Raw genomic sequence first — 25,368 nt, 5'->3', positions numbered from 1 at the left:
GGACAAAAGTTTGGCAGGTTGTTTTTTTTGTTTTTGTAAGACTCATTTTTGTGTTTGTTTTTCTTCTGGAGAAAAAAAATTCTGTTGAAATATTTTGTTTTGAGAGAAATATTCAGTTGAGGTTTTTTTGACAATATAAATTAATTTAGCTAAAATGTTTTTCTCAAAAGAGGAAAAAAAAAATTTCAGCCTCTTGTGGTCCAAATTAATATTACAAAATCAAAAATGAAAATCTCCCACCAAACTTTTTCCACTCTGTCAGACACGGAAAAAATTTCAACTGAAAATTTTGTTTCTCAGAAAAAAAATTTGAAACTTTATTTTTCACTTTGTTTCACACATGAAAGACAAAAAAAACTCCTGAAATACTTCTGAAAAGATAAATCATAATCCTTCTGAATTTCCTGCTGAAAGATTTTGACTGAATTTTTTTCTCAAGCAAAACAAATAAACTTCAGCCTCTTGTGGCCAAAATTAATATCACAAAAACAAAAATTAGCCTTACAAAAAAGATTTAAACAGAAAATTTTATTTCTAATAAAAAAATTCAACTGAAAAAAAAAAAAACTAATGCGCAAAGTAACTTTTTATTTAACTAATATTCACAATATTATTATGACTGAAATGTGCTTTGTGTGGAAGCAGTTGGTGATGTGATTGACTTTAGCCTACTGATTGCATCAGTTGTGTATTTTTTTTTCTTTTTGTTTGAAAAAACAAATTCAGTCAAAATTGAGATTTCTTTTTTTGAGACAAAAGTCCTTTTGAGTAAAACATTTCAGGAGACGACTTCTTTTAGAAGTTTGGCAGGAATCTTTTCGTCAGGCTCATTTGCTCAAATGTTCATTTTTGTCAAACTGAATATTACTGAAACAAACGTGAAACATTTCAACTGAAATCTTTTTCTCAAAATTGTAGCCGCGATTTCAACCGTTGAAATGTTTTTTGAGAAACAAAATTTTCAGTTGACATTTTTTTGTAAGCTTCAGTTGTTTGTATTATTAATTTTAACCAGTTCACTCAGTGACAAACTTTAAAAATAACTTTAAAGGTATTTGGAGTAAAGCTGTAGGTGATACAGGGTCAGATGATTCAAATGGATTCACTTAATTATTGTAATTCTTTGTCCTGAAGGATATTTAAGGAAAAGCAGCTGCACTCTTCTGATCAGAGTAAAACAAACTGTAAACGTAGTCGTGACCATGAAAACCTCCAGAATCCATTAAGTTAGAAAGAAACACACTTTGTTCATTAAATAGTTTATTTCCTTGAAGATGTGTTCTTCATCACACCGTCCTCCTCCTCACTGTGTGTGTACCCGTCTGTTCTCATTGAAAAACAAACGAACCTTATTTCCACAAACTAAAAGCGGTTGTCTTATATCCAGTGTCTGTACTGAGCTACAGTGTTACAACAAACAGGAGCTGCTCTCGTCTTAAATACGTCACTATTAAACCAGAACAATAATAATAGCACATAAAAACTACCTTTTCCCAGATTTACAATAAAAAGTCACTTCACATTCAAACAAACATAAACTGAAATATTTAACTGTCATCAGCAGGTCAGTCTCTATGTACATCCTCTGAACACACACACACATCTATGACACTGAACACAGTGACAGCCTGACGACCTCCAACCAGGAAGTCTGATTGATTTTTCATGAAAGTCGAAACATTTGAACAGTTTGTTCTGAACTATAATGACTCCGGCTGACGTCCTGAGGCCGGAGCGCTGACGCTCCTGTGATCTGAGTCGGGCTGGAGACGAGAGGTCGACCGAATCATTTGCAGTAAAAATTAAAATCTTTGTGTCCAAATTTCAACCAACCAGTGATGAAATAAGAAAGTACAGTTAATCTTTCCTCTCCACTACATGTGTTTGATAACTTCAGTGACTAAAGTATCACATTATCAGTAATTGATACAGATGATCGGACACTGTACATTTTATCTGAATATTGAGTATTTGTCTTCTATCGTTGCTTTAGAAAACGTACACACATACACACACACAAGGCTTTTGTGCTTAACAGCAAAATATTAAAATAAATCAAAAGCTGAGCTGAGATCAGCGTGTCACTGCGGTCACCGTCCATCAGCCAGACATCACAAAGTAAAAACAACAAGCTCTCATGTGTTTTAGTGAGAAACATCAGTTGTACATCTTTGTTCTAGTGTTTTAACGTGAGCTCCAGTGGGACAGGCCGTCAGTCCAGCTGACACATGTGGATCCTGTAGTGAACAGTCAGTCGTCACATGTTGATGATCAGCTGTTTCTCTTTATGACTTGTAGATCTGGTGGTTTCCTCCTCCGGCGCTGGGAGGCAGTGCAGCACTTCCTCCCGCCTGGACGTCAACGAATCCCATCCTCTGCCTCCTCTTCCTCTGCTCCGTCATCTACGGGAACACAGGAGGGACAGTAAAGTTACAGGACATCACTGCAGCTGTTCAAGCAAAACTGCTGAAAACAGGTTGTCTTTATTTCACAGGAAGGAGAGAGAGACAGCTGGAGAGGGAGACAGCTACAGAAGGAGAGGGAGACAGCTACAGAAGGAGAGAGAGACAGCTAGAGAAGGAGAGAGAGACAGCTAGAGAAGGAGAGAGAGACAGCTAGAGAAGGAGAGGGAGACAGCTAGAGAAGGAGAGAGAGACAGCTAGAGAAGGAGAGAGAGACAGCTAGAGAAGGAGAGAGAGACAGCTAGAGAAGGAGAGGGAGACAGCTAGAGAAGGAGAGAGAGACAGCTAGAGAAGGAGAGGGAGACAGCTAGAGAAGGAGAGAGAGACAGCTAGAGAAGGAGAGAGAGACAGCTAGAGAGAGAGAGAGCTAAAGAGACAGCTAGAGAAGGAGAGAGAGACAGCTAGAGAAGGAGAGAGAGACAGCTAGAGAAGGAGAGAGAGACCGCTAGAGAAGGAGAGGGAGACAGCTAGAGAGGGAGACAGCTAGAGAAGGAGAGAGAGACAGCTAGAGAAGGAGAGAGAGAGAGCTAAAGAGACAGCTAGAGAAGGAGAGAGAGACAGCTAGAGAAGGAGAGAGAGACAGCTAAAGAGACAGACGGCTAGAGAGAGACAGCTAGAGAAGAGGAGAGAGAGAGCTAGAGAAGGAGAGAGAGAGAGCTAGAGAAGGAGAGAGAGAGCTAAAGAGACAGCTAGAGAAGGAGAGAGAGACAGCTACAGAAGGAGAGAGAGAGCTAGAGAGACAGCTAGAGAAGGAGAGAGAGACCGCTAGAGAAAGAGAGAGACCGCTAGAGAAGGAGAGAGAGACCGCTAGAGAAAGAGAGAGACAGCTACAGAAGGAGAGAGAGAGCTAGAGAGACAGCTAGAGAAGGAGACAGCTAGAGAAGAGGAGAGAGAGAGCTAGAGAAGGAGAGAGAGACAGCTAAAGAGACAGACGGCTAGAGAAGGAGAGGGAGACAGCTAGAGAAGGAGAGAGAGACAGCTAGAGAAGGAGACAGCTAGAGAGAGAGACAGCTAGAGAAGGAGAGAGAGACAGCTAGAGAGAGAGACAGCTAGAGAGAGAGGGAGAGATCTTCTCCTAAAGCTGCTCTGTTTTCTTCCAGGTGTGTGTTGGTGTGTCTCACCTGCTCTTTGAGCTCTGTCAGCTGAGTGGTCAGGGTCGTCACCACCTTCATCGTCGCTGCCAGTTTGTCCTGTAACATCCTCATCTCGTTCTGCTCCCCGTCGCCATCGGTTACCACCAGAGACATGGCCTGCATCCGTGGAAACCAGTCCAGGTTGTTGTTCTGAAACAGACAGAACAGGTTTGGTTCCGTGTTCAGACGGGCTCTCAGGGTTTAAACGGTCGCCGTCTGTAGAAGTTTCTCACCTTGATCATGTGAGCGACGTAGCTCTCAGGACCGGTGTAGTCCGTCTTGTTCTTCTCGCGCACCAGAACGATGAAGTACAGGTAGTTCCAGATGTTGTGCTCCAGTTTGATGTGCTCCTCAAACGACACCGTCTTATTGTCGAACTTGTCTCTCTCCAGACCTGAAACACAAGACTGGAGGTCAGAATCCGTCTTCACCTCTGAGACGACTGAGCTGCTGTTCACTCAGACGCTTTGTTTCTGCTCACCACAGATGAAGCAGGTGGTCTTCAGAATCTCCTCTTTCTTCTGTTTCTCACTCCTCAGGTCGGCAAACGTGTCGATGATGACGCCAAAGATCAGGTTGAGGACGATGATGATGACGATGAAGTAGAACAACAGGTCGTACACCACCCGGGCTGGAAACAGCACCTCCTGCACACACACACATTCAAAGACTTTGAGTGGAGACGCTACAGATGAATAACTAAACTGATGTTAGGAAGTAATTCATCATTATATCGACAAAGACGTGATGGAGGCAGGATGTTACAGTTAAATGATCAGTGCACTGAAACTGTAAACGTCATTTGTTACATTAAGAAGTATTTTTGTTTTGCACATTAGTGAACACATGAAGATCTGATGTGACTCGAGACAGAAACGTTCTGACGAGTTGATGTTTAAAGTTTTCTTCACGTTGTTTAGTCTCGTTCTGACTTCCACCCTCAACTAAACACGGAACAAAGGTCAAGATGGCTTCAGACATTTTAATGTAGAGTTCTTACATTTTATATCTTTAGGAGCGTTCATCAAAACTGCACCTTTTTGTCTGAATTTGTCTTGTGACACATTAAGTATAAATCTGAGAAATTCAACCTGCAAGTTTGTGAAAAATGATCTGTTCTTATAAAACAAGGAAGTGACTGATGAAGCTTTCTGTTTTCAGTGGTCAGAAAATACAAAGTAAAGCAGCTCAAAATGCTGCCTGAAGTTTTAAAGTGTTGTCATCTTGAACCCAGACTGGAGTGTATTATGGGATGGATCCAGAGTGTATTATGGGATGGATCCGGAGTGTATTATGGGATGGATTCAGAGTGTGTTGAAGTGGAAAGTGTTCTTACGTTCTTGGATGGTTTGCGGAGAACATCTCCGACTCCTCCTCCGTTCCTCAGTCCGTGGTTCAACACGGTGACGATGCACATCAGCAGAGTGTCGCAGGCTCGCTCCGTGTTCGACTCCTCTGAAACACACACACACACACAGTCAGTGCTGCAGTGGTGATATGAGGTGTAACTTTATTGATCATGTGGATCACAGACTGACTGACTGACCCTCCGCTTCAGCCACAGCGTTGGTCTCGGCGGTGCAGCTGACTCCGTCTGCAGAACACGACTTGAGGAAATCCTGAGAGGCTTCATTCTGCTGAGGAGCTGAACAACAACACATCAGTTACTGGGACCAGTTCAACCAGTGCAAACATCCTGACTGATTTCAAACTTCAGTGGTGAGTACAGCTTCAGTTTTCACCTTCAGCAGAAACAGATTTGACTCACACTTGGTTTCCTGATTGGCTCATTTGTTCGTAGCATCACTGGCAAATGTGAGTTTGTGTAACGATATAGTCGAGTATTTGTTTGTTATATTGTCTATAATTTAGGATGCTGATATAATAGCTACGGAAGCCCTGAGGGGCAAATGTGGATACGTTTTCTCAGGTGTCTGATCTAAATGTTGTCCTGTGTTTATGACTCGAGAAAAGGTGAAATAAATATTTTTGCATTAATCTTTCTCAGTACCTTAATGTTTTTTATTTCTCTTTTATGTTCCATGTGTCAAACCAAGTGAAAAGAAACGTTTTTCTCAGGCGGAAACTTTTTACTTCCTGTGTGAAAAATAAATTCAGAAGACTTTTTTTTTCTCTCCTGAAGCATCTGTGAAATTTCCCCTACAAATCTTTTTTTCACACATGGAGGAAGAAAAAAACTTTTTTTCTGGTTGAAAATAAATAAATGAATAAAATTCTCCCACAAAAAATTTCTACCATTTTATATGTAAAACATGAAGCGGTTCAGTGCTGAGCAGTCGGAGCTGTGACGTTACCTGCAGCGATCTGCGCCAGCGGGTCGACCTCCATGATGAAATCCTCCTTCAGGCAGAGGAAGCCGACGATGGAGAAGAGATAGACGAGGATGAGAGCGAGCAGCGCCGTCAGCAGGATGGAGCGACCGTTACGAGTGACGCTCTTTATCACGTTGAACAGAGTCTCCTCCCGATAGATCAGATCAAACAGCTGCAGACAGACAGACGGGTTAATACTGAGCAGAACCTGACCATGAAGTAAGTGTGTGTGTGTGTTGTTTACCAGGATGCTGTAGAAGAGCTCGTGGACGAACAGTCCCAGCGTGGAGGTGAGGACGTACGCCAGGTGGTACAGGAACTCCACATCCATCACCATGGCTTTGTATCCCATAATAAACGTCCCGTTGTTCCCCACGAAGCTCACCACAAACACCACCTTGTTGAGCAGCTGGTGAACAGGAAACAGCAGGTTAGGAGGCGGCTGCAGGTTCAGACAGGAACAGGTGAGGAACACGTGATATCTGTCAGAACCTTCAATAACAGCAGACCAGATTAATATCAACGTCAGTATGAACCTGCTTCTTTCAGATTATCCTGTGGACTTAATTATTAATGAACATGTTGCCCTGAGATCTGCTCAGGAGAATTAATACAAACGTCGACATAATTACCGAGAGAAGGCTCAGATACAAAGACTGATTGGGACTTACTGCTGCCTTTTAAACGGTGGTTTGCTAGTTTTATCTGTGAGCGTGAGAGAAATGTGCAGCCCGGATCATGAATTTGAAGAAACCATAAAGCAAAAAGTACAGAAATTGAAACCATGACATTTTGTTTGTTTGTTTGTTTGTCAGCAGGATGACACCGAAACTTCTCACCGGATTTCCATGAAACTGACACCAGAATGGACCCCATTAACTTTTCGAGTGGATCCGGATGAAGCCGACAGTCTAAAACTTCTGTTTGCATTTTGTTCAGTTAAATTTAGGACGATTTATTCACATCATGAACTGTGATTTTTAATCTTCTGTTCAATCTAATCCGGTTAAATGCGTCTTTATAGTGTTTATTTTACGTCTCTTCTTTGAATTGTCTCGTTGAAAGTTGCTCTATTAAAATAAACTTGCTTTGACAAAATGGCCGTCTGTCTTTGCTTGTTATCGTGTTTGGTAAATAAAGTTAACAGGTCGTGTTAACGGAGCTGACTGATGTTTAACTCTCTGAACTGAAGAGAGACCGGTCACATTCACAGGTTCAGTTCTCATCAGTATGAGCGCCTCACGTGCCCAGGTGGTAGATGGGTAATGTAGTGTTGCTTACGTTGAGCGATCCCAGCAGTATGAGCGTGTTGCCGATGCCCAGGTGGTAGATGGATCTGAGTATCAGAGCGATGGTCAGAGGCTGGAGGCCGTAACGCTGAGAGAACAGACCCAACACGGAGAGCCCGGTCAGGATCCAGAACAACATCAGCAGCAGGTTGTCGTCGATCGCTCCGACTGAGGAGGAGGAGGAGAGAGAGAGTTACTCTGAGCACTGACGAAGTCCAGAACGCAGGAACACAATGAGTAATATGTTTTAAAATGTGACTCATGAAATGTGAAACACATTTCTGCTCCTCAGCACCATCATCAGAGAAAACCCCCGCTGCATCTCGTTTGTAAGGAAGATTATAGCAGCCAATATTAAAATAATGAAATTATATTAAAACATTTTATTGACATTATTTATAATAATTATAATTTATTTTGTTCACTAAAACGTTTTTACTCACCTAGTTTCAGATAACTGTAATAACCTTGGTGATAGTACAATATGTACAGTAGTATTACTGTTATCCACAGCAGTACTAACAGTATTTACTGCAGTACCTTGTCCGGAGTCGTAGGGGTAGAAGAAGGCGATGATGAGGTTGATGAAGACGGCGAGGTTGAAGGAGATGGTTCCCCACAGAGACATCCTCCTGGAGAACCAGTACAACACCGGCATACCTGAGACACACCGAGTACAAACACTCTGTTACAGTAGACGACAAACGTGTTGACATCAAAATACAATTAATGTGTTCATCAGGTGTGTGTGTGCGTGCATCCTCACTCCTCAGCTTCTTCTGCCACTCCATCTCTCCGTGCAGGAAGGACGTCTGTTCGAAGAAGTGCGTGACTTTTGACCCCTGCTCGTCCTGCTCGGTGGTGTTGAACACTCTGATCTTCGACTCCTCGGTCAGAAACTCACAGATGGGATGAACAGGAAACACGATCTGCTCCATGCTGCGGTCATCGCGGACGATCTACACACACACACACACACACACACACACACACACACACACACACATATATATGTATTATCTAGGACTGACACTGTTTTGTTGTACCAGTATTTTGACATTTAAGGGCAGACAGATTGTCGGTATCTGTGTTTTTTATGTCCTAATGCCAGTAAAATGAATTCATTTAAAAATGCAGCACTTTGGCTTTGATGCAGCGTCCTCTCTGTGACACTATCTGATGTCACCGGTAAAGGCCGATCAGCGCTCAATAATCTGATTCTGTGTCAGGGACAAAAGTTAACCAAAACATTTGGTAAAGTGGAAACAAAGAAGCATAAAATACAGAACTTGTGTAAATTGCAGTTGGTTAAATTTCATCAGCGGTTTTTCTGAACTCTGGGACAAAGATGTTTTATTTTTCCTGTAAATCTGTATCAGTTCCAATTATCGGTCTGAGTGAAACCGAGTGAAAGAATGATTCAAGTCTTTCTGTTTCACACAAGACAAAAAATGTTTTCTCCTGAAAAAAAAGTTTTTAATATTTTTTTCTTTTATTAGAAAAACTTTTTTTTCCATGTGTGAAACCGAGTGGGGAAAAAAATCAGGAGAGAAAAAAAGTTAAATACATGAAAAGAAAAATCCCTGTTTCAAATCACGTAGATCAGACGATAAAAAAACATCACTCGGCTTCACATGCGGGAAATTTTTCTTTTCTTTCTTTCATTGAAAATATTTTGCTTTTTCATGTGTGAAATGGAGTGAAGTTTATTTTTTTATAGGGGAAAAAGTCCCTGCTTCACACAAGAGTTTTCATTTCTGACACCGAGTGGAAAAAAAAATTTCCAGGAGAAAAAAAAAGTTTTGGCAGAAAAGTGACAATAAAGTCGAACTGAAGAAGTATTAGCAGTTGTAGTAGTAGTAGTAGTTTTAGTAGTAGTAGTAATAGTATTATTATTAGTAGTAGTACCTCTATCTGTGAGGTCAGCAGGTCGTAGTACTCCAGTGGGTCCTGTTCCACCACAGCAGCTGGAGCTGACGACTTCAACATCTGGGACAGAGGACGGTTGTTCAGGTTCAACTGCAGACAGAAAAACAAGAACCGCAACAGAAGGTTAGGAAGTACTGCAGGATGGAGGGGTGGATGGGTTGGTGTGATGGATGGATGGATGGATGGATGGGTTGGTGTGATGGATGGATGGATGGATGGATGGATGGATGGATGGATGGATGGATGGATGGATGGGTAGGTGGGTTGGTGTGATGGATGGATGGATGGATGGATGGATGGATGGATGGACAGATGGGTTGGTGTGATGGATGGATGGATGGATGGATGGATGGATGGATGGATGGATGGATTGAGGTTTACCATGGAGGAGATTCCCTCCTCTCCCTCTTTACTTTTCTTCGGAGGCTTCAGGAGGTTCTGCAGGATCTTGTTGTGTCTGGCCAGCTGCAAACAAACAAACAAACAAACAGATCAGTTGGTTTGTACTTCTGGAATTAGGGTTATTATGAGGACAGAGTGAGACCTCCTGTCAGCCAACAGCTGGCCAGGCAGCCAATGAGGAGCTTGCGTTGAGTCACCTGCTGAGCCAGGATGTAGATGTTGTGTCCCACCTCACGAGGAGACACCTCCCCCTCCCCCTCCTCACTCTCCTGGTTGTAGGCCTTCTTTATCACCTCTACCTGCACGCACGCACGCACGCACACACACACACACACACACACACACACGTTATAAATTTAACACAGATTATTATCGACTGCTTTAATAAGACTCGGGTGTAAAGAAACGGCGCTCTGACCAGCTCTCGCGGTCGGAGGTTGAACAGGATCCTCTCGGCGTTCTCGCTGTCATGACGACTCTCCATCAGAGCCAACAGCAGCTTGGAGGCGTTGTCCTGGCAACCAGGAAGAAAACAACAGCGGTCAAACAACAGGTGTGACCCTGACAGGTGGATATATACAGAAGCCCTGAGGGCTTTTTTTCTGGTGATTCACTTTCCAAGTTCGATCGAAATTGTTTTCTCTCCTAAAAAAAACATTTTTTTATGGAGACAAAAAAATAAAAAAAATAAAAAATCACATGGCATTTTTTTTCTTTCATAAGAAACTGTGAAACTGAGTGTGGGAAAAACTACAAAAAGAATCAGAATTTCAAATCACAAAAAATGTTTTTCTCCTGAAGAAAAAAACAAACACTCGGGGATTTTCTTTCTTTATTTCTTTCTTTCATGGGAAATATTTTCCTTTTTCATGTGTGAAACTGAGTGAAAACAAAATGTTTTTCTCCTTATTAAAAAAAGAAGCTTTTTTTAAAGGGGGAACCGAGTGGAAAACATTAAGGAGAAAATATCCTGTTTCACACAGAACAAAAAAACAATGTTTATCACATGAAAAAAAGTCTATAATGTTTCTTTTGTCGTGTGGAAATAGAGAATAAGAAGAGAAAACAAGAAGGTTTTTCATGTGTGAACCTGACTGAAAAGAATCACTGTTCAAAACTGACTTTCTTTCAGGGGAAAAATGTTCCTTTTTCAAAGGGACCTTCTTGTAAATTCAGCAAATGTTCTCCATGAAGTTCTTTCTGTCGTTTGTTCTTTAATGAAACAACGTTCCTCTCTGAGGGTGAAATAAACTGAGGACCAGATTCTGTTTTATAAGCAGAACTTTAAACTGTAGATCTACAGGATCTGCTACAGGATGTGTTTGGCCCCGGCAGATTTCTGATGTGACCCCCACATAGAAAATATCCCCCCCTCCTTACAGACTGTTGTGTGAACAGACAGGTGAACCTTCAGGTGTACCTTCAGCTGGAGCACCATCTCCATCTGATAACGACACAGAGGGCTGATGTCGTTCAGGATCAGAGCTGTGATGATGTCGATGCCGTTGGACTCGTGGGTCACTATACATGTCTGCAACACACACACACACACACACACACACACACACACACACACACACACACAGAAACTTAACAGCCATGTTTATTAAGCGTCTACCTGTCCACTCCAGGCTGTATGTCCTGTGCTGGTCAGTGTACCTGGTTCTCCTGACACGGGCCCTGGCAGTACTCTGTGAGCGTCTCCAGCGTCTGAGTGATCAGGTGGACGTTGGATTCGTTGATGTAGAGGCCCAGCAGGCCCAGGCCTCCGGTGGTGCTTCCACACATGATGTCCAGGAACTGAAGAGTCTCACACACCAAGTTGTAGTTGGTCTTGTTGTTCTGGCAACGCAGGAAGTTCTGGAAACACAAAGTCAAAAAGGCTCCGTGTCGTTCTTCTGTTGTCTGTTGTTTGACCTGTTACACTAACACTGATGCTGAACACACACACAGACACACACAGGTCTGAAATCCTTCTGAACAGTGGTCAGTTGGTAACAATCAACCTGTGGGTGCTGCTTTATCACCAACTAGTAGAAACTCACCTGTAGGTCATGGTTGTGGTTCTCACAGAGCAGCTGTAGGAACCTCAGGATGGGCTTCATGATGATAACAGCCGGGCCCATCTCCGTCTCCACCTCCCTCTGCTCGGCTGCTGGCTGAGCCGGCAGGGCGGGGGTGCCTGGTACTGGGGCGATGGACGGGACCAACAGGGGGTGACCTCCAGCACCAGGAAGTACTAATGCTGTCGAGCCTCCTTTAGAAAGGAGAAAAATATAAGTGATGATTCTGATCTCTCTGAAGGTTTAAGAACTTAAATTAAAACTGTTGTAGAATAATAGAATAAAAAGACTATCCATGCAGAACGGACCTTAAACCCATAAAACAACAGACAGATAAAGGTGTATAATGATTTATCAGGCAGGTTTTGAAGGTCTTGAATGTTTTTGAGCTGAATCTCACCGTTCTCCAGCTCCTTCTCGTTGGCCTTGTGCGTCATCTCTCCCACATTCACAGAAACTGTCGCTTTGATGTCCGTCTGCGCCTCTTTCATACGGTCATGAAGAACCTTAAAGAACTTCTCTGACTTGTTGTCGCCCATCATCAGTTTGTAGAAAGAGTTCTGCAGGAGAACGACAACATTCACATTCACTCAAACTTCATCTGAGACCGTTGATTTTGAAGCTTCACTGAGGCTGTACGTGTCTCCCCAGCTGGCAACGGCAGAATCAGTGAGGAGTTTTCTTTTCTCCACCTTCATCCACGCTGGTGCCTCCACCAGTCAGAAAGAATGAAGCATTGAAAAAGAGTGTGTGATGGTCTAACGTACAAAGTAAATAATGTCCGACTGTAAATGTGGGGTCTGGGAGTTTTTCCACCCAGAAAAATTTTAACAGTAGACGTTGTTTCTTTATTTTGGTGCCTTCAAAAGTAGTTTGATACTTTTATCTGGATTTCTGCACATGAGAAAAATTACAGATACATTTTTTTAATTTCAGAGGCAGGAAAACGCGACAAAAATGTTAACAGGTGCGATGAGATGTTTGAAGCTGTTCAGGTTGTCGTCAGTCGACTTTCAGAAATAACAACTCAAGTGACAAAATGGCGACAGTGGGGCCGGTTTGTCACTCGCTGCTGATTGGTTGGAATAAAACCCAACGAGCTGTGTGTCACCTGTATCTCAGTGTTGCCTCCCTCCAGCAGACAGATGGCCAGCTGGATGCTCTCCTGGAAGATCTTGTCGTTCTTTGTGCTCATCACCAGATCAGTGAACAGCTTCGTTCCTCCTTCTCTGTCCAGACGACACTGAACTGTAGCCACCGCCACCCAGTCCCGCTCCTGCTCAGCGCCTGACACACACACACACACACACACACACACACACACACACACACACACACACACACACACACACACACACACACACACACACACACACACACTTCATTCAATGCACAACATTTTGCAGTCGTCCCATCAGACGTGACTGTTTCATGTTCTTCACACTCTTTTCCTAATGTTCTGTTTTGTTATTTAAAGTCCTCCCTCTTGTTCCTTTGAGTCTTTGAGGCTGTGACACTAACTTGTTGGTTGATAAACGATGAATTATAAAACGACTTCACAGTTTGCAGCAGCGTACCTGCAGCTCCGAGCTCAGCCAGGTCGTTCTTCGGGGTGTTCTTCTTGTTTGGAAACAAGTAGTTCTGCAGCAGAACCTTCCGCAGTGAAATTCCCTGAAACAACACCAGATATGAGACGTGACGTCTTTCTAATTAGCACAATGCCATATTTCTACTAATGAATGGGACCGTTTCATTGTGATGCTTCACTTGGGAGACAACAAAGTCAACAGTTCAACTGAATCCACTTTAAAGACGTGTTTCTGTTTGACATTTCTATGTCAAAACAAGAAGTGCTAACTGTATTAGAATAATAACTAACTGCACAAACATACAGTAGAGGTATTTTAAAAATACAGGTTGTTCTCGGGAACTTTAAAAAGACTCTTTCCTGTAAAATAAACCGACCTTCTCATCGAAGTCCAGAGTTCTGATCAGCATCTCCTGCAGAATCCTCAAGACTTTGATACACAACTTCTCCTCTGCAGACATCAGAGCTTTGGTGTGCTGGATCAGCCTGCGCACACACACATGCACACGCACACACATTATTCCCATCATCCCTCTGTCAGTGTGTCAGTAGATGTTTGACTCTCTGGACCTACTTGGAGATGAATCCTCCGGACTCGCAGCGCTGTCGGGCGTCGGTTCCCTCCACAAACAGCAGCTCTGGCTGATGGAGGACGTCCACCAACACCGAGAGCTCAGCGTTCACCAGCGGCTTCAGACGCTCCTCCAGAGTGTTGATGATGTCCTGAGGACCACAAAATCTTTTAAATGGCTTTAAAAAAAACAACACATTTTTAAAATTGCTTTTCATTTGTTTTATGATCTTTTAGTACATTTAACTCTCTTAGTTTTAATATTTGTGTAGTTTTTAAGGCTTTTGGTACCGCGCATATTTGATCATTTTTGTCTGGACAAACTTTCATGTTTCTGGGTTCGTTTTCACACGTATGACTGCATCTTTTTAAGCCTTGTGTACCTGCAGCTTCTCGATGATGTTCTTGTAGTCCCAGGGGTTGCTGGGAGCGCTGGGTCTGGAGGAGCGGGAGGACGACTTGTAGTTTGGGTTGGAGCGGGACAGAGAGTTGAGGGCAGACGTGGACAACATGGAGCTGATCTGAGCCTCCAGGTCCAGAGGGATGGAGATGGAGCGACTCTTTGCTGAAGACAAAACAGAGAGATCAGTCTGTTTGTGTGAGATGGTTAGTGGAGTCAACACAGTGTGTGTGTGTGTGTGTGTGTGTTACCTGTCATAGCGAGCGTCTTGATGCAGGTCTCCACTTGTCCTCGGTGCTGCTGCTGCAGCCAGGGACAGTCCAGCAGTCTGACAGACGACTGAAGCAGCTGAGTCACGATGGTGTGATGAGTCTGTGACAAACATGAAAAATAAAGATCCAGATCTACATAATACAGATCAAACCCTTTCCTAAAGGTTTCATCATTATGTGTCACTACATCGAAATGTTGGAAACAATTCATATTTCTTGATTAAGAATCTGTAACTTAATCGCGTCTTCTGAAACCGGACCTTCAAACTTTGCTTGACAGTATTTTAGTCCTGACCTGCAGAGAAGTGCTGTTTTCAGAGAACGGGGAGCTGAAGAAGGCGTTGATGGTGTCAAACACCACGTTGATGATATATTTCTCCAAGATGGGATCAGAAAGTCGCTTCTCTCGTTTGTTACAAACCTGCAGAAGAAGAAGAAAGGTCTGATGAGTTTGGTTTTAATTAGTTGTTGGATGCTATAAAAAGGGGCAGCAGGTGTCTGTGTTGGCCCTTGATACTGTGGCTCTACCGCCCGATCACTACTGGCTCCCGATAAAGGGTGCCGGTGCAAAATGGCAGGACTATCGGGGATATTTCGGCTTAATTTTTTTACAGTGAGAAAAAGTGGGATACGTCATTCTCATGAGTTTCTCAGTCAGTCCTTTGTTTCTGTGTATAATCGCTGCTGTTACATCAGTAATACTGTTACCCGGGCCATGTCCACTGTGAAGTCTTCAAACAGCTTCCAGATGTGGTTGGACGTGTAGATTTCCTTCATCTCCACCTCCGTGTCCACGTAACAGTGATTCACAAAGTTCACATAGGCCACTTTCACCTGGACACAGACAGACAGACAGACAGACAGACAGACAGACTTCAGTTAAAGCAAGGTGGTTTATAACTTTAACTGTGATCGTTTTTGACAAAAAAGTCCTGCAGATAATGTAGATCAGGCCTAGTCAACTACTTTGTGCCAGAGGCCAGACTTTTACTTTCTCTACGTCTGACCTGTAACGCTCTAATGAAATAAAAACTATTTTAATGTTCAGCCACAGTCAGAACTATTAAATGCACTAATTAGCCTCCCAACAAAAGAATCAAAGGGCCGTAGTTATTAACATAAACGTCCTTTGTTATTAACAACCAAACGATTGAGAGAGTTTATAGGGGTTAAAGTTGGAGGAATGAAAGAGCAGTTAATGTGAGTAAAACTGCTGTGACCAGACTGAACACACACACACACACACACACGCACGCACGCACGCACGCACGCACAGTACCTCAGTGATGCAGTCCTCGTGTGTCACCACTCGGACGACGTCCTCCAGCGGCAGCAGTGATGTACATTTGATCTCAGTGTAAACGTTCTTCCCCTCAGCGCAGGCTGCTAACAGCTCCACCAGAGAGATGTGATACCTGCAGGAGGACGAAGACGTCTTCAACTTCAAACTTCAAACAGATTGTGTGATCAGATTAGAGTAGATTCTGTCTGACCTGTAAAAACATCAAACACAGCAATACTGATGCATAAAGATGTTGATGGTCTGGAGTTAGAAAGACAAAGTGTAAACTAACGGAACGCATCATTATAATTCATATCACTTGTCAATAAAATTTCTCTACATTTGCAAGTGGATTTCAGGCTTTAGAGATGTGAGTTGCTCCAGCTGTTACAGAGCTTAGAGCTGCTGCGACAGATGTGATGCCTGTGGTAACTAAGTACATTTACTCAAATACAAGTACAAAGTCCAGGTATTTGGTATTACAGCCTGTGTCCACATAGTGTTTTTTTCCGGCAGTAAAGTGCTTGTTGTGCTCAGGAGCGCTGAGATGAAGTGTTTGTGCACGGAGAGAAAAAACTCTGCACGTGCATCTTGTCTCTATGACAACAATATGTTGACAGCCGTCGCTGTATGAAGGACACTGATCCTTTGTGGTTCACTATCTGTTTGTTCTTATTTGACATTGGGACCAGGACAAGGAGGATGTGGGTGATGACATGATTCAAAGGAGACAAAAAATACAGTGGATATTATCATCTAGGCCAGGAGCCTTTCTGAAAAGTTGTCAACTGGAAGCGCTCGGAGCGGTTGCACAAAAAGGTCGGAGCGCTCAGGAAAAAAGACGCTGGGTGCCGAAGACACTCGCTCCTCATTGGGAACAATTCAGAAGGAGCGTAGCTTTTCAAAATCCTCAGTAAAACTCATCAATGTCCTTAACGGCATGTCTTTAAGTCATTTACTGTAGAGTTAGTTAGCGAGTTAGCTTCCTAACTAGGCTATGCTAACAAGTAAGCTTGCCAATGTTAACACTGAAGTGTAGGAGAGTTGCCATGGTTACCTGAGCGGGCTGCTCTCGCCAACCCCCTCCCTGCTCTCTGCCATCAACTCCAGCATGACGTTGAAGGAGGCCTTGTCATTGTAAAAGACGACGACGTCCTCGCCTGCGTTGGTTAACTGCAGAGAGGTAACAGGATTAAATCGTCACACAAACACACCGAAACATTCAGAAACAAGGCGGCACGTCTCGTTCTCGTCCTCATCCTCACCTCGGTCATGATCATGTCCTGACACTTCTTGACGTACTTGCCCTCGGCCTTGATGATGGTGTGGAGGAAGTTGAGGTACTGAACATGGCGCCCGTGTGTGGCCAGACAGTGGATGAAGTGCTGCAGGACGCTCTCGGAGATCTCACTGCACAGCTGGTAGTTGTTACTGAAGATGTGCTGCACCGTCTCTGCCTCCAACAGCTGCAGGCGGAGGATGAAAGTTTAAAATCTAACAAAAAGTCGTTTTTGCTCAGTCATTTGATTATTTAGTCAATTAAGTAAGTAGTCATTTAGTTTGTGAAAAGTCAAAAATACTCAATAAGCAAGATAACATTGGGTTTTTCTTGAAAGCTGTAAAAAGATGAAAAATAATCACATTTTTCTTTTTCTATTGCAAAGATGCAAATCTATGTTTTTGCAATCTGTTTTTTTAATATTTAACTGTTACTATTACTATTTTTTTTACACTGCACTGTTTCATTTTATACCGACGGGAGAAGAGCTCACAGATTAGTTTTAACTTCTGGGATTAAAAAGTGGATTAATCTTCACTCCTGTTTATCAACCTGACTAAGGGGAAATGTACTTTACTTCATGAACGTAACGTTACAGAGAGGAGAGAGAGAACCAGAACCAGAGCCAGAGTCTCTGCTGAGTGCTGACTTCACTCAGAGCTTCACCTGAATTCAATCAGACATAAATACTCTCGGTGCGTGTCGTAGTTGGCTAGCTTGGCTAATGTAAAGTAATCTGGCTGTTTGGGGCGAAAAAACACGAACGATCCTGCTTCTTTTTTTTTTCTTCAGAATTTCTTACATTGTGTCTGTGCAGACGACTGCAGCCTGTCAGGCTCAGGCTCGTGCTGTTTACTAGATAATTAAGTGAACAAAACCAACAACTGGTCAATTTTCTGTAAATCAGCTGATCAGTTATAAAAGCAGCGTACCCCGGGATTGAGGAAGAGATTGAGGTTCTTGTGCAGCAGTGTCTGGTTCTCCTGGTTCCCCATGCAGAACTTCTGTAGGAACAGATGGGTGTACCTGATGATCTCCTGCATCTTCACATCGTTCTGCAAACAGACAGAAAGAGAGCGATGAGATGAATCTGGTTTGGTGTTTACTTCATTTTGCTAAGCTGACCTGCTTTTTTTCAAAACCCAACAAACAGGCACAGGATCGAGGTCCCAAAGGGTCAGGAGGCCCAGAACCAGAACCTTTGCACCAAGTAGCTGTTAACATTTCAAGAGCAATGCTGCATTTCTCTAATCATCTCTAAGTTCATTTGTTTAATGTGTAAACACTTAGAATCATAACCTAGTCTCAAGGAACAAAAAAAACCTTCAATCTTATTTATCATTAACTCTCTGAAACAGCACTCTGAAGACGTAACAGTCTACAAAACTAAAAGCACCACCAACCGACTGCTTTTACTTTGGCGGTGACCGGTCTCACCTGGTCGTAGGACACCTGCAGCAGGTCCAGCATGACTTTATGAGCTCCCATGTTCTTCAACAACCTCTGCTGCTTCTTCCAAACTCCACTGCTGCACATCTTATTCAACCTCTCCAGGATCTACAGAAGAAAGATGTTAAAGATTAATTCACTCAGGCTTCATTATTCACTTAAATCTGATGACTTTCTCTTCCATACATTACTTACTGTGAGCAGAAATACCTGCTAGTTGCTACCTGGAGAACAGGTTTCAATGTGTTCATTAAGATACCTTTAATTAACTATCATAATAACTGAAGGTTATTTGTGGAGTTCCCCATGGCTCAGTGTACGGCTCATTATTATTCATATTTTACACATTACAAACTATATTAATATAGTATATATATTAAGTTTTGGTTTTTATAAACAATTGTTTGGACAAACTTGTTAAACTTGAGTAAGACTGACTTCATTATCTTTAGCAACTGCATAACAAATTCACAGAGCAAACTTGTGATGAAAAACAACTTAAATTCCAACTTACACTGTTTGTGTGATTCACTGGCAAAACTTTGTGATTGAAATTAAAAACATCAGAAAACTGAACTCATCCAAAAGATCAAGCAAACACAAGATAATTTGATCTTGGAGATTGGACACATCGTGACAGGGAAGCCAAAATCAAGATGAATCAAGAGGCAAACAATCATTGTGATTGGTTGAATATGAGGACTGTGGCTTGTGTCCTTTACTTCTTACAGAGTTGACGTGTTAGTAAGGGATTACTTCAGAGTGAGTACAAGCAGGGGGACCGGTTACACACACCAACAACCCTTTCAGTGTACATACTGGGCATGTGAGCATTTCCATAATGACCGATTTAAAAAAATTTGATCCAATCCTTTAAATTTCCTCTTTATTTACTTTAGGGACATTTGGCAGATTGAGTGAATATTAGGAAAAAATCATTAAATGTAATTATTCTAAGCAGTGAAAGACACCATGGGTGAAGAGACGAAGACAAGAGCACCACATAAAAGACCTCAACAAAGAGACATCATAGCCACGCCCACACCGATTGATTGACAGGTGATTTCTGGAAAGTGCACTGCAGATGCACCACGACGAGGTGGTGAACAAAAGAAAAAATAAAATAAAACAGATCACCTCATGAAGGAAACAGACTGACAAGTGTTCTCACCTCTTTGACTTTCTGGTAGTTCTCGTTGCCCTTATCCAGTTTCTCCTTCTTGGGCGTCACCTCCTCTAATGCCCCCTGCAGGATGCAGAGGGTAAGACAGCATATGCAGTTCGCTCTGGGTATGGTACTACATTATACACTTGAATCACAAATCAAATTATTTCATTAATACAGTATATGTGTTACAATCATAAACAAACGTATGTGATTATAAATTTTGGGCTGCACATTGATGCCTGCGACGACGTCCATGTGGAGCGTTGCAGACAAACAGATGAAAACATGTTCCTCAGGAACCCTTGTAGCCATGCCAACACAGGAAGTCATTTGACAGGGGTGTCAACTGTTAAACTCGCATCTGGATTAGTCAAGATCATCAGACCAGGTCTCATGTCCTGACAACTGTCATTTACATTCTCCTAAATTCTTTAAAAGGATAAACGTATTTTACAACAACAGCCTAACTTTGACCTGGTGTCTCTGCTGGTTTGGGTTCAACAAGTTCAAATAATATTCACCAAAACTAAAGATTCCAGAGTTCAACAACAAATACCGGCCTTCACTAATTCAACAATAAACAACAAAGAGAGAAATGATGTTTCTCAAATCTGTTCCGAGTAAACCCTCTTCACAAGCAAATCAATAAAGGATCTCTGAAAAAGAGAGCAGAACAAATATCTCCTCAGGTAACTGTGGTATCAGTCCACTGATCATCGTCATGCACACAGGATAAATCTCTGTCATGCAGCTGTAGGCTAACAGTAAGATAGCAGTGTCATCTTTGAAGTATTTTTTTGCAGTTTTGTTTTTTCTTTGGACTTTAGCTACACTAGGCGCAGTGGAGAGAAAAAAACAAACACTGGGAGACTCGCTGACCGATTTTCGATTCAGAATCGAAATAGTGACACTCTTATTATTTGACCATCATCTTTTCTAAATACATTTTACGTTATAAATAAACTATGCAGTTGTGGAAGCCATCTTCATTTTAAATTCCATTAACGCAACGTTTTAATATGAAGAAACAGCTTTCCACACACCAAATCTACTTCTTTCCAGACAGTTTGTCAGGAACTTTGTTGAACCCAACTGGATTTTTGCTTGTTTGGTTATTTAACAGTTCTTATGCAGCATATGTAAGTGTGTATAAGATGTATGACAACGACAAAAGTAGTATTATGAAGACATCTCTGGAGCATTGTGTCATTATTTCACAGTAGTAGTAGTAAAGAAACAATAAACAGAGCGAGGGAGAGAAAGGCGTGACATGCAAAGCCAAACCTGAACCCAGGACCAGCAAGCCCCACACCAACATTTAGTCCAGTAAGTTATAAAAAACCAGGATGCAAAGGTTCAAATTATCATTTTTAGTTCTTGTTAAGTAGTTTAGTTTCATAAGTGACATTCTGTTTATTAATAATTGTTAGTCTTGTTAGTCTTATGCCAAGTCAAAAGTTCTTGTGCTGTTTAAATTAGTGAGTTTTAGTTAGTTAGTTGGTAGTTATACACAGTTTTATACAGCAGCTTTGAATATCACTCAGCCTTCTAGACATGAAGGTCACACCTATTAGTTCTGAAAAAGAATGAAAGTTTTCAAACAACAATCATTACACAACACTGACTTCATCTCCCTGTGTGAACTCTCTATCTAAAGCTGTACGCTGATGATTCTGCACTTTTCACCACCTCCTCATCTCACTTCCTTCCTTGAACTTGTGTACTTTTACAAAAAACTTTTATTGTATCCAATTTTGAAAATTTGGGAACACCTATAGCAGGATCATAAACATTTTCCTTTCCAGGCACTCAGGTAAATTTTGGTGAGTAAAAATCAATTATTTAGATTAGTTAATTGTCCTAAAACTACAGCACCTGTCAGACTACACAAGCCTTCATCAGGGTGTCAGAAAAAAACAACTGACTTCACCTTGACCCTGCATATTGAAGGTGATATATATGTCATCAGTGAATCACATTAAAATTATTGAATTTTTTTTTTTGAATATATACAGATAAATGATATACATTCAGTGCAAATCAAAAACATACCAATTTTATTCTTAAAAACTTTCCTCAAATTAGAGGCAAACCAAAAACACTCTGACTTTTCTTTAAAAGATAAAATAATAGATGCTCAGTCAGTGAATGGAATAAAATCTTAAAAACTGCCTTAAATCTGAAAAAATAAATGAGACTCGTGGTCAAAAGGGCGATAAGAAAGGGGGTAATAATATCCTTAATGTCAGCTCTGTTGTTTTGCCCCTTGATGAAGGCGTGTAAAGGTTTATTTTCTTTGTTTAACTTTCAAAATTATTTAGCTGACTGAACAAACTCCACAATTCACAAGTTCCTCAACTTACGTTCTAACCACATCATGAGAATTTTATATTTTCACATGCGCTCCTCAAACTCCACGTACTTATAACAGTTATTTTACCTTTTCAGTATCAATAATAATCCTGTATTTTCCTCACCTCTCCTTTCTCCTTCTTGTCCTTCTTGTCTTTCTTCCCGTCGCCTCCACCTGAGCCCTTCTTCTCCACCCACAGCTCAGATTTCTCCACCAACGTTCGGAGGCGATCCAGATCGGCCTTGATCAGCTTGTAGTTCTCCACATCCTGAGCTGAGATCAGCAGCTGGACCTGCAGAGAAACATCTGGAGGATTAACAGGAGCGTCCTGCTAAAAGTGGGTTGTAAGTTTGTTGCATGTTTGTTGCATTTCTTCTACTTCCTCATTTAGAACCATGTTAGTTTCATAAGCGAAATTTGTTTTAGTGACATAACTTTTTATATATATATATTCATGAAGCACTGATACACATTGGTGCTGGCAGGAAAGCGGTATTTCCTTTCATTTTGCGTATGCAAATACTCAGGGAAATGACAATAAAGTGAATGTGAATTGGGATAATTGATATAGATTCAGTAAAAAAAACATAAAACACCAATTCAATAGCTGTTGTAGTCATAATGCCACAAGATTAGCTGACCAGTACTAAGACATCCAACACTAAATACATTGTTATTTTCAAAATTACTGTTTATTGCAGCCTAAATCAATTTAGCTTCTTTTCACACCCAAATATCATGGCAAGAATCAGAACCGAGATTCAATAAGAACTGAAGAAAATACACAGAATTGGAATGGGTTAAATGTAAATGACAACAAACCTTAACTCTATGTGTATGTGTGTGTGTGTGTGTGTGTGTGTACCTGTTTGAAGGTGTGCAGCACTTCCTGTCTCTGGCTGAAGTGTCTGAAGAGCAGCTGCAGGGCTCCAGACACCAGAGGAGGGTACTCATGCATGGTGAGGTGGGTCAGCACCCGCAGGAACATACGACCGCCTTCATCATCCACCTCCAGAATACTGTTCCCCTTACTGTACACACACACACACACACACACACACACACACACAATATAATCTTCTTACAATGGCCCAAAAAGCTACATATGCATCATGTACATGTATAGAATTACATACCCGACTCCAAACATAGCCTCTGCCTGCTCTCCAATGTGCTGCAGGTTGATGGTGGCTGAGGAGGGACGAACACACAGAGGTCAATAAAGAACTGGACTCAATCTGCAACAGATCATGTGGTTCTTGATTATTCACACAGGTTATTTATACACTTTAAAATGTGTGTTAATCAACACAACCATGTGGTGAACACACTGCCTCTATAAATTATCACTCTAAAAGTTATCCAGGTTCTACCTGTCGTTTCCATGACGACTGGGACGTCTGGAAGCATTGGAAGAACAAAACACATTCATCAAATGCTGGATGATCATACATTTTAATAAAAACCTGAGAGTAACTGTATTCTTGAAAAAGGAAAAATAATTTGACTTTATCGAATCAGATTAAAGTCTTGTTGGGATTAAAATCGCTTTCTGAATAAAGACTGGGCCAAGAGAGCAGCATGAAAATATTGTTACAGCCTACAGACTACATTTATCCAAGTACTGTACTTAAGTAAAGTACAAGTACCTCAAAATTGTACTTGAGTATTTCCATTTTCTGCGACTGTATACTCCCACTCCACTACATTTTAGAGACAAATATTGTACTTTTTACTAATTTATCTGACAACTTTTTGCATTTAAAAATAAATGTATTTCAACAGCAATCCAATAAAAAAAACTGATCATCAGAAAAATGCTGAATATTGGATCCAAAAATCAGCAAGCTGATAATTGGTCAACCCATAGTACACATTATATACATACATGTTACATTTATTGCCAGAAAATTACTTTTGCACCTTAACTATGTCAGATACATTAAGGAAGCAAATGTGAAGAAATTCCCTCGAGGCGTTCTAGAGATGTCATATTCACAAGGACGTACAGACGGACAGCTCGAAAACATAACACCTCCATGTTCGCCGACGCAGAGGCTCAGCAACATAAAACAGACTAAAACAACAGTCATACACTACAAATGTGTACACAGTATCTAGTTTAAATAGAGTTTATACATTATGCAGTTAAGATGCATCAGGTATAATTTTCCAAAATCTAAAAAAAAATACCACCAAAAATCACAGTGTCACAAATGACATCAGACATAACAAACTGCAGTCTGCGTCTAATGATATATATAATAAATGTGAGGATACAAGGAAAAATTTATATTTTGCATATGAACAATGATGGAACCCAAAATATCTTAATGTAAATAATGGGGTAAAAGGAAATTATTCAGTATTTAAAAACACACACACACACACACACACTAAATGGGGAGAAGTTAAAAGCATAAGGAGTGTGTTTCCATTGGCTGTGTGTGTGTGTGTGTGTGTGTGTGTGTGTGTGTGTACCTGCATGCTCCATGTTAGTGGTGGCGTCAGCATCAGCCATGGGATAAACATCCACAAACTCCTTCTTAAACACAGACAGCAGGAAGGAGATGCGGTAGTCGAGACGGACGTTCAGGATGAACTGATGAAGAGCAGAGTTAATGTTGAGTTACAACAAAATAATAAGAATTAACCAGAGGATCCATTTACAGTATCGTTTTGAGTTTGTCAACTCAGAGATGAGACTACGCTGTCTCCAAATACACTGAATGACTACTCAGTTTAGACATTATTTCAAAAGGAGGAATTAACAGCGATAAAATATAAAGCCTTTAAAACGAATCACTGCTTGCCTCGAATGAGTATCTCACATTCTATCAAGGTGATCTTAAGACCACAAACTAGCGAAAAGTAGCCTAGTTTATATTAACTCATCAGCAATGGAGACATTACTAAGCCAGAAAATAAACATTAGCTTGGAAGCTAACCAGAACCCCTTTATGACAGGGCTACTGTTGCATTTAATTATGCAGTTGTACATCATACAGGCCACTGAGTGTATATGTTTCTTATTATTCATATATTATATTAGTTACTTGTAAAATCTCCAGTATCTTCAGCTTGGTGTCCATCACTGTCAGGTCCATCTTGTCAATACTATCTTTACTGCCTCTCTGTCCGTCAAGCACAAGTCCCGCCCCCAGCCCCGCCCCTCTGGCTCCTGGCCCTCCAAATATGGACTGCTTCCTGTTGAGCACCATGGTGGACATCATCTGACCCATTCCATGAATGGAGCGCTTCACATTCTTCCCTGCAGACGTGAAAAGGAAACAGCAATGATGTGTATTCTTACATTACAACATTAGACTTGAAAAAAAGTAATAATCTGCTTGTCTACGTCTGTTTACGGTTTGTTTTTATGTCTATTCGAGAGT

At 41.5% G+C, this 25,368-nt stretch overlaps 1 protein-coding gene and 1 long non-coding RNA gene across 2 annotated transcripts in view; one reads left to right on the top strand and one right to left on the bottom strand.

The window, feature by feature from the left end:
- Positions 1–1,879: 1,879 nt before the first annotated feature.
- itpr3 (inositol 1,4,5-trisphosphate receptor, type 3) overlaps positions 1,880–25,368 on the bottom strand; it is a 51,531-nt gene continuing 28,042 nt past the window's right edge. Inside the window, exons 23-60 of the mRNA XM_073469812.1 lie at positions 25,030–25,244; positions 24,455–24,575; positions 23,110–23,164; positions 22,839–23,004; positions 22,098–22,265; positions 19,624–19,698; positions 18,441–18,560; positions 17,936–18,058; positions 16,990–17,190; positions 16,782–16,897; positions 15,722–15,857; positions 15,151–15,276; positions 14,738–14,863; positions 14,422–14,542; positions 14,154–14,335; positions 13,774–13,922; positions 13,577–13,685; positions 13,189–13,282; positions 12,723–12,898; positions 12,012–12,171; positions 11,594–11,805; positions 11,208–11,408; positions 10,969–11,079; positions 9,967–10,062; positions 9,746–9,847; positions 9,528–9,611; positions 9,126–9,236; positions 7,984–8,176; positions 7,758–7,877; positions 7,210–7,385; positions 6,173–6,337; positions 5,911–6,100; positions 5,142–5,240; positions 4,932–5,050; positions 4,077–4,242; positions 3,829–3,989; positions 3,584–3,745; positions 1,880–2,402 (exon numbers count right to left, since the gene is read on the bottom strand). Of these exons, the coding sequence (XP_073325913.1) occupies positions 2,286–2,402; positions 3,584–3,745; positions 3,829–3,989; positions 4,077–4,242; positions 4,932–5,050; positions 5,142–5,240; positions 5,911–6,100; positions 6,173–6,337; positions 7,210–7,385; positions 7,758–7,877; positions 7,984–8,176; positions 9,126–9,236; positions 9,528–9,611; positions 9,746–9,847; positions 9,967–10,062; positions 10,969–11,079; positions 11,208–11,408; positions 11,594–11,805; positions 12,012–12,171; positions 12,723–12,898; positions 13,189–13,282; positions 13,577–13,685; positions 13,774–13,922; positions 14,154–14,335; positions 14,422–14,542; positions 14,738–14,863; positions 15,151–15,276; positions 15,722–15,857; positions 16,782–16,897; positions 16,990–17,190; positions 17,936–18,058; positions 18,441–18,560; positions 19,624–19,698; positions 22,098–22,265; positions 22,839–23,004; positions 23,110–23,164; positions 24,455–24,575; positions 25,030–25,244 (5,324 nt within the window). The 3' untranslated portion in view covers positions 1,880–2,285. The remainder of the gene's footprint in view (positions 2,403–3,583; positions 3,746–3,828; positions 3,990–4,076; positions 4,243–4,931; positions 5,051–5,141; positions 5,241–5,910; positions 6,101–6,172; positions 6,338–7,209; positions 7,386–7,757; positions 7,878–7,983; positions 8,177–9,125; positions 9,237–9,527; positions 9,612–9,745; positions 9,848–9,966; positions 10,063–10,968; positions 11,080–11,207; positions 11,409–11,593; positions 11,806–12,011; positions 12,172–12,722; positions 12,899–13,188; positions 13,283–13,576; positions 13,686–13,773; positions 13,923–14,153; positions 14,336–14,421; positions 14,543–14,737; positions 14,864–15,150; positions 15,277–15,721; positions 15,858–16,781; positions 16,898–16,989; positions 17,191–17,935; positions 18,059–18,440; positions 18,561–19,623; positions 19,699–22,097; positions 22,266–22,838; positions 23,005–23,109; positions 23,165–24,454; positions 24,576–25,029; positions 25,245–25,368) is intronic.
- LOC140999440 (uncharacterized) lies at positions 4,127–7,020 on the top strand. Its single transcript, XR_012179491.1, has 4 exons — positions 4,127–4,209; positions 5,154–5,314; positions 6,176–6,392; positions 6,747–7,020. It is a non-coding gene; the product is annotated as an uncharacterized lncRNA (long non-coding RNA).

This window comes from Pagrus major, chromosome 7, assembly GCF_040436345.1.
Source record: "Pagrus major chromosome 7, Pma_NU_1.0".
Classification (NCBI taxonomy): Eukaryota; Metazoa; Chordata; class Actinopteri; order Spariformes; family Sparidae; genus Pagrus; species Pagrus major.
Note: the sequence above shows the minus strand (reverse complement) of the source record. Positions and strands in the feature narration are given on the sequence as shown.